Below are 17,722 nucleotides of genomic sequence, written 5' to 3'. Positions count from 1 at the left end.
ATCCTTGCTACCAGACGAGTAATTTCATGTTCTTTCAATGTTCTGGGAGTGAGACTATCCAGTCCCCTCATCTTGAGCCCTTTGAGTTTTGCTTCCCCTTTGGACATGGTAATTTCCATTTCTATACATTCATTCTCATTAGCTATCCTGCCTTTGCTGCCATGTTCTGCATCATCATCAGTGAGCTCCTGACACAAACTTCATGGTAACCACTGCCTTAACATGTTTATTTGAAGATAATTTTTTTATAGCTAACATTCAGTGTTTATCTGAAGGACAGAGATACAGACTGGCTTACAACATGGCACCCTCAGCAAGCCCTGCACTTCCTTCTCAAGTGTGAACCCTATGGAGGTTCGGTATGTAGGTGCCTGGTCAGCCTCACCTGGTGGCCACATCCACAGAGTCCACATCATTGCCATAGATCAGGGGGTTGAATTCCGTGGAAGGGGTGGACTGTAGGCCATTCTGAGGTCTTCCCATGAGCAGTGGGATCTCCTGTCCCTCATGGAACTTCTCTAGGTTAAGAATGGGCTGGGTATTCAGACTCATGCTGGCCAAGGCCTGAGAAGCAACAGGTCACATGCACAGTCAGCAAGAAACCATTATTCAGGCAAGAATATAAAGAGTAGAGCTGACTTGACCCCTAAGCAATCACAGCCCTTGTGCCAGGTTCTAGTGCACTCTCAGGAATATGTCTGCACCATTCTCTGCCCCCCACTCAGCCAAGAAAGAAATCCCTGTGTTGGGTTCCTGACCCTGCATTTGCTGGATTGCCCCATCAACCTCCTCACTGATGACAGTCCTGGGAACAGCACACAGTGTCAGATTTCTGAATGGTTGATAAAAGTAAAAACAGATGCTTCCAATCGTCCCAAACCTGCCAGGTTCAGGGCATGCAGCATTCTGGATCCAGCAGCTTGCTGGAGATTTATTCCTATCTCCAGTAGTCAGAAATACACTCCTTGGACCCAATCAGTATCTTGGCTGTTAGCCATAATCCCAGGACATAAACCTGCAATTCTCAGTTTCTCACCTGGGTGAACTCTGTGCCTTTCTATAGAAATAGCATTATCCCAAGCCCTGATAGCATCATCTTGAAAGTGCACTTGAAGTAGTAAAGGTCTAACTTCCTAGTCTTACAACCAGATTGGTCCCAAATCTCCCCCATTTCTCCTCCTGTTCCTTGAGTCTCCTCCTCTAGCCTCCCTTTCAAAAGTCAATAAGTAAAGCACAAAAGAAGAATAAAAATCATGGAAAGTTGAGGGGGAAAAAGAGTAAAATAAAGAACCTTGTTGTCAGGCGTGAGCAGCTGTTGCTGAGTGATTGCAGTCATGCTAGCCAGACACTGGAGGCAAGATGGAAGATCACATGACAACATCAGTGGCCAATCAGAGCCAAGACGAACACATTACCACAGACAGATGGAGAAAAAAAAAAAACTATTACTACCAAATATCACAGATGAGAAAGGAAATAAAAGGGACCACAAATCAGTGCAATTCCTGAAAGAAGCCAGCATGCGCCATCATCCCTCATCTGCTCCCCACTAGACCCTCCTTCTTCCCAGAAAGTGATAACATTCCAGTCCCATGGTTGTGAACAGAGATTTTTCCAATGAGACTTAAAAATCCAAGGTCCTTGCTGCTCTGCATGGATATTACTGACCAGATGGCATTCTATGTAAGGGTTAGGTGTTAACCTAAGTGTCACTGGCCAAAGTTTCTCCTTTCCACATTGCTGTGCGCCAGCAGATAGTCAGCCTTCTCCCTCCCCCGGCAGTGGTAAGGTATGTTCTGAGCTTAGTTGATTGCTTTGGAATCCTTGGACAGAAGTTGCCAAAGGAATATCATTTTTTGTTCTACTAATGTTCAACCTCTCCCCAGTGTTTGGGAGTTTTGCTGAACAGCCCTTAAACAGTAGGGAAAAACAGGTTTTGGGGTAGCAAGTGTAGTTTCCACTGCAGGATCATTTTCTGGTGAAAGCAACAGGGCATCTGGGATCCTACAAAAGGTTATACAAATTGCTCTATAGAGGCAGAAATAGCAGCCCTCACCAACACACTTTACCTTTAGGTAGTGCATGCAGTGTACAGAAGGAGAAATATAGAAATAAAGAGATAAAATCTGCTTGACAGGATCAGCCAACCCTGTCCCAAGCTGATTAATGGCTTAACGGGACCTGAGAGGAGGCATTGGGACCTCATTTATGGAAAGAGGGAAAAGATTATTTGAGAGAGAGAGAGAGAGAGGGAGAGAGGGGTCAAGTCCAGGGAGAGGCCTGGAGCATTTACATGGATGAAAACAAGATGTGGGGTACTAACTAGACTCCCAACTGCAGCAAGAGATAGAAACTGGCTGCAAAACCCTAAAGCATATCTCAGCTGGCCAAGTATACTCACTGAAGCTGTAAAGTTCCCAGGGATTTCTCTTTTGCCCCACCCACTCACTACTCCAGGGGTCAACAACCTTTCAGAAGTGGCGTGCCAAGTCTTCATTTATTCACTCTAATTTAAGGTTTCGCGTGCCAGTAATAATAATCCTTGCGATCCATGCTGAGCTGCGCCCCCTCTTGGCCCTGTCTGCACCGCTCACTGCCCCAGGCTGGGGCCAGAGGGCCACAGCTGGGGGCAACTGCAGAGCCCCGGGCCGGCGGTTGGGACCCCAGGTCGGCAGCAGAGCCCCCTGGACCAGTGACCATGACCGACAGTGGACTGAGCGGGGCCCGTGGCCAGTACCCCAGGCCAGCAGCAGAGCCCTCCGGACCGGGACCTGGGGCTGGCAGCGGGTTGAGCGGGGCCCGGCGGCCAGTACCCCAGGACGGCAGCGGAGCCCCTGGGACCAGTGGCCAGGACCCGGGGCCAGCAGCAGGCTGAGCGGGGCCGGCGGCCAGAACCCCAGCTGGCAGCGGAGCCGCCGGGACCAGTGGCCAGGACCTGGGCAGTGAGAGTGCCACTGAAAATCAACCTGCATGCTGCCTTTGGCACGCTTGCCATAGGTTGCCTACCCCTGCACTACTCTAAAGGAGAGAAGAAGTGAGCTGTTTCTGAAAACTCTGTCTATGGCTACTGCAAAGAAAAACCAGCAGGGCACAATTTCGGAGCCCAGGTCAACTGACTCCGGCTTGGGTTGCAAGGCTAAAAACAACAGTCTAGATTGAGGTCAGCAACCGTTCAAAAGTGGTGTCCCAAGTCTTCATTTATTCACTTTAATTTAAGGTTTCGCGTGCCAGTAATACATTTTAACATTTTTTTAGAAGGTCTCTCGCTATAAGTCTACATATTATATAAGTAAACTATTGTCGTATGTAAAGTAAACAAGGTTTTCAAAACGTTTAAGAAGCTTCTTTTAAAATTAAATTAAAATGCTGACCTTACGCTGCCGGCCTGCTCAGCCCGCTGCCAGCCTGCTCAGCCCGCTGCCAGCCTGGGGTTCCGTGCACCTCAGCCGGCAGCAGGCCGAGCGGGGCCTGCAGCCGGGACCCCGGCTAGCAAGGGGCTGGCAGCCAGAACCCCAGACCGGCAGTGGGCTGAGCGGGGCCAATGGCGGGGACTCCAGACTGGCAGTGGGCTGAGTGGCTCAGCCCGCTGCAGGTCTGGGATTCAGTCCGCTGGCTCTTGCCAGCCAGGGTTCCAGCTGCCGGCCCCACTCAGGCCACTGCTGGTCTGGGAACCCGGCCCTGCCCACAGAGAGGGGGTACCTACCTTCTCCCTGGTTCTAGCCCATTCTCTTCCTCTCTCTCTCTACACTGAGCTGAGGGTGGGAGGTGCACTGAGCACAAGGCTGGGGGTGAAGGAGCAGGCTGGGGGTTTGGGTGCAGGGTCTGGCCAGGAGCTAGAATGAGGGAGAGGGCTCAGGGTTGGGGCAAGAGGTTTGGGTGTGGAGTGCTTACCTGGGCAGCTCCCATGTGGTGCGAGGGGTGCAGGTGGGAATGTGGGAGGGTGCAGGAGCTCCTGTTTGGTGCTCAGGGTGGGGGTGGGAATGTGGGGGGTGCAAGAGTCAGGGCATAGGGTGGGGGGGCTGGGTATGTTTGGGGGGTACTGGAGTCAGGGCTGGGGTCGTGGGGGGGTGTAGGGGTCAGGGCTCAGGGCAAGGGGCTGGGGAGGGGGGGATGTAAGGGTCAGGGCAGAGGTCTGGGGGCTGTGGGCTGGGGTCATGGGGGTGCTCCCAGCCCCCTGCCCAGAGAGGCTCACAGCAGGGGGCTGCAGGGGATATGCCCTGATTCCACTCCCCTTCCCCAAGGCCCCGTCCCCACCTCTTCTCCGCCTCCTCCCTGGAGCAGCGAGCATGCCGCTTCTCCCCCTCCCGTGCAAGGGCCGTCAGCACATCAGCGGCAGGGAGAGGAGGAGGGGCAGGAACGCAGCATGCTGGGGGAAGAGGCGGGGGAGAGGGGAGCTTGCCTGCCCTGCAGCAGCAGCCGGCAGGACCAAGCTTCTTCATCCTGCCTGGGGAGCAGAGAAGAGCGGGCCGGGGCAAGCAGGATTTTTAATGGCACGCTGCTGCTTGCTGGGGTCCGGGCCTGGGTTTGGCAGTGGGCTGAGTGTGGCCAGCGGCTGGGACCTGGCAGGCAGCAGCATACCATTAAAAATCGGCTCACGTGCAGTCTTTGGCACGCATGCCATTGGTTGCCAACCCCTGGTGTAGATACTCTCATTCACACTTGAGCCCAGGGTCTAAAACCCAGAGAGGTATGAGGATCTTGGATCCCAGGCTCCAGCCCAAGTGGGAACACCTACATTGCTATTTTTAGCCTGGCAGCACAAGCCCCTTGAGGTCAAGTCAACTGACTAGGGTTCTGAGATTCAGTGCTGAAGGTTTTACTTTGCCGTGTACACACCCCCTTAAGCAATTGTTATTACATCAGAACATTAGAATGGACCACACAGGGTCAGACCAATGGTCCATTTAGCCCAGTATCCTGTCTTCCAATAGCGGCCAGTGCCAGTTGCTTCAAAGGGAATGAACAGAGCAGGGCAAGCATCAAGCAAACCATCCCATCCTCCAGTCCCAGCATCTGATAGTCAGAGACGAGGGACACCCAGAGCACAGGGTTATATCCCTTACTATCCTGGCTAATAGCCATTGATGGACCTATCCTCCATGAACTTACCTAATTCTTTTTTTCCATCTAGTTTTAGTTTTGACCTTCACAAGACCCCCGGCAACAAGCTCAACAGGTTGACAACTTCATTGTGTGAAGAAGTACTGCCTTTTCTTTGTTTTAATCCTGCTGCCTATTAATTTCACTGGCTGACACCCTGGTTTTTGTGTGAGGTAAATAACACTTCCTTATTCACTTTCTCGACACCATTCATGATTTTATAGACCTCTATCATATTCCCCCCCTCCCCTGCTGCCCTCCCTACCTCCCCCCATCATCATCTCTTTTACAAGCTGAACAGTCCCAGTCTTTTTAATCTCTCTTCATATGGAAGCTGTTCCATACCCGTCATCATTTTTGTTGCCCTTCTCTGAACCTTTTCCATTTCTAATATAACTTTTTTGAGATAGGGTGACCAGAACTGCACACAGAATCCCAAGTGTGGGGATACCATTTACATAGTGACATTATGATATTTTCTGTCTTATATATCCATTCCTTTCCTAATGCTTCCTAACATTGTTAGCTTTTTTGACTGCCGCTACACACTGAATATTTTCAGAGAACTATCCACAATAACTCCAATATCTCTGTCTCGAGTGGTAACTGTTAATTTAGAGCCCATCATTTTGTACGTATAGTTGGAATATTTTCCAATGTGCATTTATCAATACTGAATTTCATCAACCATTTTGTTGCCCAGTCATCCAGTGTTGCGAGATCCCTTTTTAACTCTGCACAGCCTGCCTTGGACTTAACTATCTTGAGTAGTTTTTTATCATCTGCAGACTTTGCCACCTCATCCTTTACCGGTTTTTCCAGATCGTTTATGAATACAATGAACAGCGTTGGCCCCAGTACACATCGCTGGGGGACACTATTTACATCCCCATTCTGAAAATTGACCATTTATTCCTACCATTTGTTTGTCTTTTAATCAGTTACTGATCCGTGAGAGGACCTTCCCTCTTAACCCATGACTGCTTACTTTGCTTAAGAGCCTTTGGTAAGGGACCTTGTCAAAGGCTTTCTGAATGTCCCAGTACACTATATCCACCGGAAAAATCTTTGTCCACATCTGTTGACCCCCTCAAAGAATTGTAACAGATTGCTGAGGAAGGATTTCCCTTTACAAAAGGCCTATTGACTCTTTCCCAACAAATCGTGTTCATCTGTCTCTCTAATAATTCTGTTCTGTACTTCAATCAATTTGCCCAGTACTGAAGTTAGGCTTACTGTTCTGTAAGTGCCAGGGTAATCTCTGGAGCCTATTTTAAAAAATGGTGTCACATTAGTTATCCTCCAGTCATCTGGTACAGAATCTGATTTTAGTGATAGGTTACATACCACAGTTAGTAGCTCCACAATTTCACATTTGAGTTCCTTCAGAACTCTTGGGTGAATACCATCTGGTCCTGGTAACATACTACTGTTTAATTTATCAATTTGTTCCCAAATCACCTGTAATGACACCTCAGTCTGGGACAGTTCCTCAGACACATCACCTAAAAAGAATTGCTCAAGTGTAGGAATCTCCCTCACATCCTCTGCAGTGAAAACCGATGCAAAGAATTCTTTTAGCTTCTCTGCAATGGGCTTGTCTTCCTTGTGTGCTCCTTCAGCACCTCAACCGCCCAGTGATCCCATTGATTGTTTAGCAGGCCTTCCTGCTTTTGATGTACTTAAAAAATGTTTTTGCTGTTAGTTCCTGAATCTTTTGCTCTTCAAATTCATTTTTGTCCTATTTATACTTTTGACACTTGAATTTATTCTCCTTTCTATTTTCCTCAGTAGGACTTGACTTCCAATTTTTAAAGGATGCCTTTTTGTCTCTGCTTCTTTTTCGCAGTTGTTTAGCCATGGTGGCATTTTTTCGTTCTCTATTTTTTAATTTGGGGAATACATTTAATTTGAGCCTCTATTATGGTGTTTTCAAAAAGATTCCATGTAGCTTGCAGGCATTTCACTCTTGTGACTGTTCTATTTCCATTTAACTATCTTCCTCAGTTTTGTGCAGCTCTCATTTCTGAAGTTAAATGCTATTGTTGTGGGGCTTCTTTTGTATTCTCCCCCCACCCAAAAGATGTTAAATTTAATTATATCATGATCACTATTACCAAGCGGTTCAACTATATTCACAGAACAAGATCCTGTGCTCCACTTAGGACTAAATCAAGAATTGCCTCTCCCTATTCAAGGTCCAAGACTAACTGCTCTATAAGCAGTGTTTTATTCAGGTGATCTAACCTGGGGGGAGCAGGGGAGGAGCCTACCAGACACCCTCTGGAAGGGCACGCCAAAGGAATAAGCATCTTAAACAGGTAAAATGAGAAAATTTCAAGCCCCACACTTCCCTAAGCAAAGCGGCGGCCGGGGGGGGGAGATAGCAAACGGAAAAACAACTGAAGAAGATGAACTGAAGACCCCTAGGGAGATTTACAGGGAGCTCTGCAAACAAGAGAATAGCCTCAGACTTTGGTCATTCTGGAAGGAGCACTGTTTGGGAAGAAACCATATGGCCTATGGGTCTCAAGGAAGTATGTCTTTGCAGCTTTATTACTCAGCTGCCCATGCTGACAGAGTCCACCACCACACTCAGAGCAGGAGGTCTCCCCAGGCCAGGTGGTTAGCTGACTGAGAGGCAGCTGCCTGAAAAAGAGGGATCTTCTCTACCCAAAGTCAGTCTCAGGTGTCTGAGTGCCAAATGGCCCTTACAGAATGTGCTATACTAGACCCAGTGATCCGCACAGCTGCCCTCTTACACAGATCAGCACCTGTTGAGTTGAGGCAGTCTAGCTAGTCTGATGTCCACTCCTCACCAGACCCCTGGGGTGGCCACTTACCTGTTTCAGGTGTTTTTTAAGCTCTAATGCCTCTGGCTCTGGCAGGACTGGCAAAGATTCTGCATTCGTGGGAACAATCACCTGGAATTAAACAGCAAAACAATTTTCGATAGTAGCCACCCCCAGGGTGGAGTCCTGTGCTTTATGAGACCTGATAGAGAACAAAGGCTGCAGAAGACTTAGATGGGATCAGTACTTTGATTTTCACGCCCTTGGGGTTAGGGAGGAGTTACTTTATGCTTCATAAAAGAAAATTCAAACTTTTCTAAACACAGATTCCCAGTTTATTAGAGGATGTTACATGTGTTTCCCTTTAAGCAGCATTGATGATACCACAATGTAGAGTTGCTTATATGGTCCTCTGAATTACCACACCAAATTCTGCAGGAAGACACTTACCATATCTAATTTCCTCTCTCCTCCAAAAGCTGTAAAAAAAAATAGGGTCCTGACTGCCAAGTAGACAATGTGGTTTTATAACTCCTTTGAGGGTTTATTCTCCCTCTGTAGTTTCTCACAGGGCAGGCAGGCAGGCAGACTACTTTAAATTTGCCCTAACTCCTACATTATTTCTATTATAATGATTTAAGAAAAAAAATAAATTCCTTTCAAGAGTCATTTTCAGCTGAAATAGTAGGAGGGGTGTGGGAAAAGGGACCTCAAGACAGCGCCTAGAAAACCATGCAGTAAAAGCACTGGGGTAGCAGAAAGCGATGTGACTGCAGTCATGTGTGCACTTGGGCATGTGCACTGCATTTCTCAAAGCCACCATGGGCATTGGGGTTTCCACTAAACTGTCCCCTCTCATCAAAACCAAAGGCTCCTGAGTACAGATCACTTACCTTATTGGTGTCCAGGTCAACAAGCCACACATCATCAGGCATTTTAAAGTCTAGTTTGTAAAGGAAGAAGCTGGCTGGGACCCCAATGATGTAGGGTGTGGGGGCCAACAGTAACTAGAGGAAAAAGGAAAGAATAAGGGAAAGATCTGTATTGGTAATGCTCACACCTTCCTTCCTAAATACATTGTCTACAATCCAGTTACAGGAGAGGGGACAACACAAAAGTACCAGCCAGTTATCACCGCTGGCATCCATTCCACAGCTCTCATACACAGTCCAACGGAGGGACACAAAGAGGACAAAACTCAAAGGTCCTGAAGAAGAAATGCAGTTTTCCCAGCAACCATCCAGAATGGACACGCTTTCCTTTGGTGAAGTAACCAGCCTCTTGGGAAGGGAAAATTCTTTAGAAGAAACCCAACAGCTTGCTGCTCTACTCATGGGCCCAGTGGTGAAAAAGTTCACAGAAGAGCCCAAGCCAGACAGGGAACAAGTCACAGACACAGACAGATGCAGAGTCTGAATGTATTTTGTATTGATTGAAGGTGCTGATTCCACTGCTCTGGGAATAAAGCCATTTTAAAAAAAACTGATTCAATTTCAAGCTGATGGTGTTGCTAAAGCAGCACAGGCAATGAAGAAAAAGTATTTTAAAATCTACACTGAAAAACTATGAAGCGATACAGGAAGTTGTTCCTGACATCAGGAGCTGCAGAGAAGATGGCTCTCACACCTACACTGACCAGACTGCGTGAAGGGATCAAAATAATATCAGATTGCTATTGACTTGTAGTAGATTGAGACCAACCACTTGGAGATGGGGCCTTTTATTCCCTAAAATACCCGGTCACCCCACACTGGACAGAGTTCTTACAGCAGAAGAATGCAGGATAGAACTGAAGTTGCAGCTGATGAGATAATGTAACATACCTGTTCTGCAGAAGCCATGCAGGTGGGGAGCAGTGGGATCACTGGGAACATGTACTCCAGTGGATAGATCATAGCCACAAATGCCATCACGGACATGGAGAGAGCATTATAGTCTCGGGATTGCAGCACCACCTATGGCCAAGACAACTCATGTTAGCACCATATCCATCATTCATCCAGCCCAGGGATTCCCACAAAAAGAGCTCCAAAATAAACCTCTCCCTCTCCTGATGCTTCCACAGGGCTATGTGAGACTTTGCTCTGCCTCCATGTGACTTGGCTGTTATTAGATGGGATGATCGTGCATCAGCAAAAGTCTTTCCACAAACAAACCTCTGAACACTCTGCACAGAAAGCAAGACCCTCCCAGATTGGAACTTCAGGTGGGGCTTCCCACATGCAAACTATTCCTAGAACCGCAGAGGGACATCAGTCCTACCCACCAACATTGTTAGATTTCTAATTGTCTTTGTACTGGTTAGAAGCCATAGACCGACCGACCAACAAACATCTTCTCCCTCTCACCTTGTGCTCCAGAAGGATGCATGACAGCACCTGCAAACAAGCATCCACTCCCAAAAGTTCCAAGGGCAGATGCAAGGGGAAATCCACCAACGTGAAGCGGGATGGGTCAGGAAGAGCAAATGTCAAGGCTGGTTGCAAATCATGTGGTAAGACTTCCACATCCACTCGCTTCTGGCCTGCAACAGGTACAGGTGAGCGGAGCAGGCGATAAATCCAGGCCTCTATCTCACGCAGGTCATGTAGCAATGCACTGGATTTCTCTTCCACTAGGAGAGCACCTGTGAAAATCCGCCACATGGTATCCCTGTATGGGGAGAATGATGAGGTTAACACAGTCCCATAGAGACATTCTGCAGCTGCTCCACTCAGAATTTTGCCAGGCTCCTCCATGGAAGGCCAGAATCCCCAAAGACTACCAGGCAGCAGAAAACAGTGTAACACAGTTCTCACCGTCCAGCCAGGGAAGAGGAAGGGATAGTAGGTGTTTAAATTACTCTGTTAAAGCAAAGCATTAAGAACATAAATGTTACTGTGGTGAGAACAGTCACGGCTATACCACCTGGGGCTAGGGTCTCATCAGATCTCATTAGCTAAACAGGGTCGAGATCTCCCAAGAAACCCCAGAACAGGATTCAGTGGGTGGCACTCCCCATGAGACTGCAATGAACCAATGTCCCAGCACAGTGTTATAAAACTCTGTGCTGCTAGAGGCAACGAAACCAGAGCCCAAACAGTTAAAAATCCCAATGCATTTTTCAGAAGAATTTGGGGATCCTGGCATCTGGCCCAAATTCCAATTCAGGTAATTACACTGAGTTTCACTAAATTTCTCCAGTTTTCACTTGATATAATATTATTTTTTTCCCACTTCCTGTCCTAAACCGTTGAGCAATGTTGCTGTGACCTGTAAAACAGCTAAAGTATCCCATTTCATTGACAGGACTACAGATTCCTCTAGCTAGTCTGTGAAGTTCCTTAGCATTTTAGGGAAATGGATGGCCAGTAAAGAGAATAATCTCATCCTCAAGCCCTTCTGCAATATTCTAATCTGGCAAAGTGATTAAACATCATTTCCCACTTGGAGAGCTGAAGGTCTCTCCCCTTTAGCTAGTGTACACAGAGCCTACTGAAGTGAAACAGCCCCATGTTAGAGGCAGGGCCTGGTAACTATTCTAGCATACATGTTTATTCTTTTGGGATTTAGTCCCACAGGAAGTTGGCTCCCGAGGACCTACCTAGAAAGCCAGATAAGGAAGAGATGGGAGATCAAAATACAGACGGAATTTTGAATTTAAGAGTAGAGTACTCTGGTGGGTAGAGTACCACAGCTTTGGTTTTAGGAACTTTTTTTTTTTTTAAACTCTACTCTCCAGCCATTCCCAGTATACAGGACATCAGACTGCTCCCTTAGCACACTCACTCTCCCAGAGCGTGGGGCAAGCAGCTTTCTCTCATGCAGCCTTCACCTCAAAACCCTCTTTTTGTGCTCTCTAAGGTCTCCAAGTCCTATGATAATGAAAGCCTGCAACTTAAACTTCCCTGATGCTGCACACACAGCTTTACAGCCCATGCCCCTAGCCATTACCTACATTCATAGATTCTAATGTCAGAAGGGACCATTGTGATCATCTAGCCTGACTTCCTGTACAGCACAGGCCATAGAACTTCCTCAAAATAATTCCTAGAGCAGAGCTTTTAAAAAAAACACCCAGTCTTAACTTAAATGTTGTCAGTGATGAAGAATCCACCACAACCGTTGGTAAATTGTTCCACTGGTTAATTAATCTCACTGTTAAAAATTTGCACCTTATTTCCAGTCTGAATTGGTCTAGCTTCAACTTCCAACCACTGGATCGTGTTTTACCTTCTCTGCTAGACTAAAGAGCCAATTATTAAATATTTGTTCCCCATACACTCCCTTCACTTCCTGGTCATCCCCCCAACCCCCACTTTCCCCTATCTGCTGCTCAGCTTCTCTTAACTCCTGAATGGCCATTTTCTACCACCATGGAACCTTCCAGCTTGCACACTCCATCTGGCCAGCATCAGAAATTATTTCTCTCTCTAAAGTGCAGTTATAATCAGAGAAGTAACTGAAATTGATATGAAATTCCAGCTTTATTCTGTCTCAGTGTCTATCAAAGCTCATTTTACAACTCAGCTAAAGCCAGGGAGCCACAAATTTTCATCTGAAAATCCAACTAGTTTTGTTCTGCCTCTGATGTTGGCACCAAAAAAGATTCTGACACCGGAATTTGGCTGGCAAATCCACTGACGATGCATGGGGCAGAATAAAATCCATCTTGCTCTCTTATGGTAGTATGGCACCTGAGGAGATTTAAGGTGTAACATTATTACTAGCAGATCATTGCCCTAACAGCATGGATATCTTCTCCTATCCCCACCCACCAAGTCAGGCCTGGGACCACTAGCAAGGTATTTATACAATCAGAAATTAGAGATAAGACTATAACCCAGCATATGTATCTGACATCAGGGCAGGATTGTTTCCTATTGTATATGTTCTACCTTTTGCAGTAAACACAGTAATCCAGGTGCAGTCACACTATGGCTGTAGAAAGAGGTACTATGCCTTCCCTGCTCCATGGTGAAATATTCCTTTGTGTATGCATCCCATATAACTGGGATTTTCAGCTACCATTTCACATTTTAAGATCATGTTTCATTTATCACAACAAACCACCAGTTGGTCTCACTTAGCTACTCCTCTTGCTCAGGTTTCTTCCTTCCCATTTAGCATGTATTTCAGATTATTTCTCCTCAAATGCATTAGCTACATTTTTCCCCGAGTTGAAATTCTTTGCATTATTTACTTATGATTCTAATTTCTGTCTCTGTACCTCCATGGTCAAAATTATATCAGTCATGTTGTGCATCACCATGGCACTCAGATGCCACAGATATGACAACAGTATCAATGTCTAGATTTAGAAAGGATAGATCAAATTTAGATAGAGTTATTAGCAGGGTATTGCCTCTGTTTCATGTAGGTGCACTACTGTTTAAAATAAAATCCAGTTATTGAATTAGACAACTATGAATTTTTACAAAAATTATCACAGATCCCTCCCTCTTGCAAAGCTGAATTAGAACAGAAACATCTCAGCACAGACGAACAGTAACCACCTCCACTACTCCTGCAAACACACATATACAGATAATTTAGAGCAGAGGCTGAAGCAGAGAACTGCAGCCCTTGGAGAGTAAGAGAAAGGGCCTCTTTCCCCTACCCCACATACCTTTGCACCCCTCGAGGGATCCCCAGCTTCTTGCCCAGCAGCCTCTCACTGCAGCAGTCCACTAGCCTCTTCAGGATGTATAAACACTCACGGAAACTGGAGAAGAAGGGGTAATGACTAATGATGCACAGGGACGTCAGGGTGCTGTTCCGGGAGTGATGGCTGCCTCTGGCCACACGCTTACTGCGAGGTGACCGGTTGACATCTGGAGTGGATTCTGTGCTTGGTGTCTTCAGTGAAGAGCCACTCTCTGAACTCTCATTGCCCACCTCCTCTTGGGCAATGGAAGAATCCCCAGCTTTGGGGGGTTTTTGTCCATCCCGAACTCGATGCCCACCAGTGCCTTCTGCTTTCTCCTTGGGCACTCGCTTCTGGAAGGAGCGGTAGAAGTTGACACAGATCCCATAGCGAATGACACCCGAATCTTTGTCTGTGAGTGTGAAGACAAAGGAGGTGTCATCTCGCAGACTCATGCGTTTTTGCCGTACACTCAAGCATCCCTCCGGCTGACAGAAGAACACCACATCGGGAGGCAAAGGGAAATCTGCATGGTCTTCCAGAGGGTAACGTCGCAGCAGCTCAGGGGTCTGGGCCACACTATCACTGCTTGGCTGCCTATAAAGAACACAATCACACAATTACCCAGCTGGGCAATTCCAACATAAACCTTGGCCACCCCACATGCAACCTGTCTAATCCATATGGAATGAGCTTCAACCTCTGCCTCCTCCAATACCTAAAGGGAGCACAGCTTCTCAGTCAGTAGACATACAAGGAGGCCCAGGACCACCGGGGAAGGAAGGCATAGGGGACCAGAATCATAGGATGGGAAAGGAATGGTCTATAATGTCAACACTGAGGTACAAGGGGGAGCAGACATCCCCAAGTGTGACAAAGAGGAAGAGATCCATAGGTGTGTCACTGCGGAAGTGCATCTTCTTGAGAAGGGAAGTTTCCCTGATTTTGATTTATAAAATGCAACCAACTACATATATCTCTGGGTGACACTTAGCCAGAGAAGACACAGATTTTTTTCTCCTCCAGACTTGGCCCTGCGAGCATAAACTCAGCCAGCTTGGTCCAAATGCAGGGTTTTTATTACCTGAGAAATAGATGGAAAATTCAACAAGAAAAACTGGAATCAATTCCCAACCAGTGGCAACGGAAATTTACCAAACTGTAGGTCTGTAGAACAGGACAATGCACCTTCACCACAGCCATAGCGAATTGCTTCAAACGGACTCTAAACTAAGTGAGACTCCCCATCACTGACACGCTAACTTCTCTCCCATGTGTTCCACCTGCCACAGATCACCTACAAATCACTGTGACCTATGAGGATGACATACTGTGAGAGAAAGTTTAGGAGCCTCAAATTATCATAATATCCTACCAGGGCATGCAAAGTGGGCCCTAGCTGCAGAGGAGAACTCAGACAGAGATTGGCCCATGGGGGGAGAAAACCACACTCTTGAGAGCATGACTAAGAAACTGCTGTAGCAGAAACATAATAAAATCATGCATAATGGAACTCTTTGAATTGATATATAATGTACAAACTTTAATAAAACTGCATTAGAAGTGTACTAGACCCACAAACTGAAGAGTCTATAGAAAGCAAAGAGGGAATAACATTTCAAATTCTCCTAGCAATAAAGGGAAACAGTGAGAAAGAAAACACTGCTAATTTTCTTTTAAAGATAAAAAGTACATTATAAGCACTTTGTTCATGTACAAGGCCAACCAAACAAATGATCCTAGCATACACAGAAAAAAGAACTTTTGTTCCCTTATTAGATAAAGCACAGTACAATATTTTTGCTTTTGATAATCTTAAAGGACACAGGTGAAATCCTGGCTCCACTAAAGCCAATGGCAAAATTCTCATTGACTTCAATGGAGTCAGGATTTCATCCTGTAAATTTAAAAAGTTTTAGTAAACAGAGATGTATTTTTCTGTGTTTAAAATTTTAAAGTGGAATTTACACTTTATAGCCTTCAAATTGCAAAAACTGGTTAACGTACAAATGTTTACTAGAGTAATTCCCACACTGTTGTCCCATGGACCACTGGTGGCCCACAGAAAGATCTCTGGTCAGAAAGTGCTGTTTCTTCCTTGTTTCCAGTTAATGAAGTGTATTAAAAGAAACTAACATATATTAAATGTTTTCTCCTCCTCTCTCAACAAACAGTCAGACACCTATATCTGGGGAGGACTGATATTTCTTACACAGAAGTCAAGAAATAAAATTAAGTACAGTTGACAAATTACTCTGGTCACAGACTTCTTTCTAAAATAAGTCCAGCTAGCCTTGTAAGCCAATAAAAATAAATCATCTAACAAATAAGTTATTTCCCTGTTTAGTCAACATAAACTTTTTGTTTTGTCAAGCCCCTCTCATGAAAAGGAAAGATGGTGGGGCATACTATAACATGTTTAAGTCATTTGCATTTGGAAATGGAAGTTTAATCCACTTAGGAACACATCAATGAATGAAGTATTGTAAAAGGACGCAGGAAATAGCATCAGCAACAAATGCTACTTGTGTATCTGACAAATACTGTAAGAATCAATTCTGTATTTGATAAGCACTCAGTATTAACTGACTATTGAATGAGTATGTTAACCCTTGTATTTATTGGTAGTTAATAAAAAACATTTTAAAAGTCATTCTTAATTTTCATATAAGGATAGAAGGAGCAGTCCAAGAATTTACATAAATGAGTATTAGTGAAAGGACTAACACTAGAATGGCAACACCAGCTGATTTTTTTTTTTTTTTTTTTATGGATAATTAACTTCCGGGGTTTCAGGCTAATAAAACTCTTTCTCAAGGGAAAGTCAGAGATCTACCCTATATTAATAATTTTCTCATAGGATACATTTCAAAATTGCACCTTCTATGCATTCTAGTCTTCTATATATATTCTGAACAGTATTTACTTTGCACTTTATGAGAGAACAGCTAGGGGGTGCCAGGTCTACTGTTCCCTCCCACTGCTGGCAAAACCATAGCTGGGAGGCTATTAGGTTACCTGGCCCCAACGATCACAAGGTAGTCAAGTAACTGCGGGGAGATCTTCTTCTGCACCATTGTCCCGTCCCCTTCACTAGGTCATCTCAGTGAATCTCTTGATCATTGAGCCAGCAGCCAGTCATCCAGTTAGTCGCTGCAGTTGCCTCAGGGAAGAGAAGCCACATGGAAAAGTCTGACAAGTTCAACCTGAAACCAGGAGAGAAGATAAGGTCATGTGCACCAGCAACAGAGTTTTGTGTGAGGGCCTGAGGCATGATCTTAGGGGGTAGTGCTTTGAGAGAAAGTTGGAGGGTGGATCATGGATGGACAACAGAACTTTGTGCTCACCCTGGGGACAGTCACATTCCCGTGGAAAACTAAGCATCCCAATCCTCCTCAAGGGCCTGATTCCTGTTCCCACTGAAAGCAATGGGACTTTTTTCATGGATCCAGCCTCTCACATGCTCATCGCAACAGAAACAGCTGACACACAAATACATAACTCTGGTCCCTTGCCACCCTTTCCCCATAGATCCCACTTTTATGTTAGTCTTGACCACCCACAGATCCTGTTCCATCTGCAGGAAGCCATGTCATTCATATTTGCTTCTCTTGTGTGCTTTCTGAATTACCCAGACTGATATGCACTGTCCAGCCAGTACTTTAGGCTCCAAACCGGAACACTCCCTCACTTAGCAGAAAGATCTAAAGTGAATTTCAGGGTTGCACACTAGAGACTGTGTTAGCACCCAGCAAGACCCATCCTCTCATCACAGCAACAGGATTCAGAACCACCCAATGGATTTTATTTATGGCCACAATGTAATTTTGAGCATGAACTCTTGAGAGAAACAGCAGGAAACAACAGCTAAAGGTAGCGTTTATGCTGGGAGTTGGGTGAAACAATGGTGAAGCTGGTGGGCGTAACAGCAGCCCTTCATTCAGGATAAATGTAAAAAGCAATTATGTTCCTTTACGGAACAGATAGTGGAAACCAATAGGAGCCACTACTCAAAACTCAGGCTGCATACAAGGCTGGAGCTAGAGTTGAACCATACTATCTGAGGGTTTTTTCCTGGGGTCTGAATGTAAAAGCAGGGAGCTATTATTGTTTGAGGGAGTTTTGTGTATGTGTGGAGAGAAGCAGCTGAAAAACCCCAAAAGCTCACAGACAAGACATCAAGGAAGCCCCAGACAAAACCAGA

General features: G+C 45.7%; 1 protein-coding gene across 5 annotated transcripts in view; it reads right to left on the bottom strand.

Moving 5' to 3' along the window:
• MADD (MAP kinase activating death domain) overlaps nucleotides 1–16,719 on the bottom strand; it is a 101,128-nt gene extending 84,409 nt beyond the window's left edge. For 4 of the 5 annotated variants that reach the window (XM_077818659.1, XM_077818664.1, XM_077818662.1 and 1 more), the window contains exons 1-8: nucleotides 16,537–16,719; nucleotides 13,501–14,115; nucleotides 10,241–10,544; nucleotides 9,716–9,847; nucleotides 8,786–8,899; nucleotides 7,944–8,024; nucleotides 1,292–1,348; nucleotides 386–564 (exon numbers count right to left, since the gene is read on the bottom strand). In XM_077818659.1, the coding sequence (XP_077674785.1) occupies nucleotides 386–564; nucleotides 1,292–1,348; nucleotides 7,944–8,024; nucleotides 8,786–8,899; nucleotides 9,716–9,847; nucleotides 10,241–10,544; nucleotides 13,501–14,115; nucleotides 16,537–16,595 (1,541 nt within the window). In that variant the 5' untranslated portion in view covers nucleotides 16,596–16,719. The remainder of the gene's footprint in view (nucleotides 1–385; nucleotides 565–1,291; nucleotides 1,349–7,943; nucleotides 8,025–8,785; nucleotides 8,900–9,715; nucleotides 9,848–10,240; nucleotides 10,545–13,500; nucleotides 14,116–16,536) is intronic. The other variant, XM_077818663.1, reaches the window with a different exon arrangement.
• Between the last annotated feature and the right edge of the window lie 1,003 nt (nucleotides 16,720–17,722).

The sequence above is a fragment of the Eretmochelys imbricata genome, chromosome 6 (genome assembly GCF_965152235.1).
Source record: "Eretmochelys imbricata isolate rEreImb1 chromosome 6, rEreImb1.hap1, whole genome shotgun sequence".
Taxonomy (NCBI): domain Eukaryota; kingdom Metazoa; phylum Chordata; order Testudines; family Cheloniidae; genus Eretmochelys; species Eretmochelys imbricata.
The sequence above is the reverse complement of the archived record's forward strand: the minus strand, read 5'-3'. Positions and strand labels throughout refer to the sequence as shown.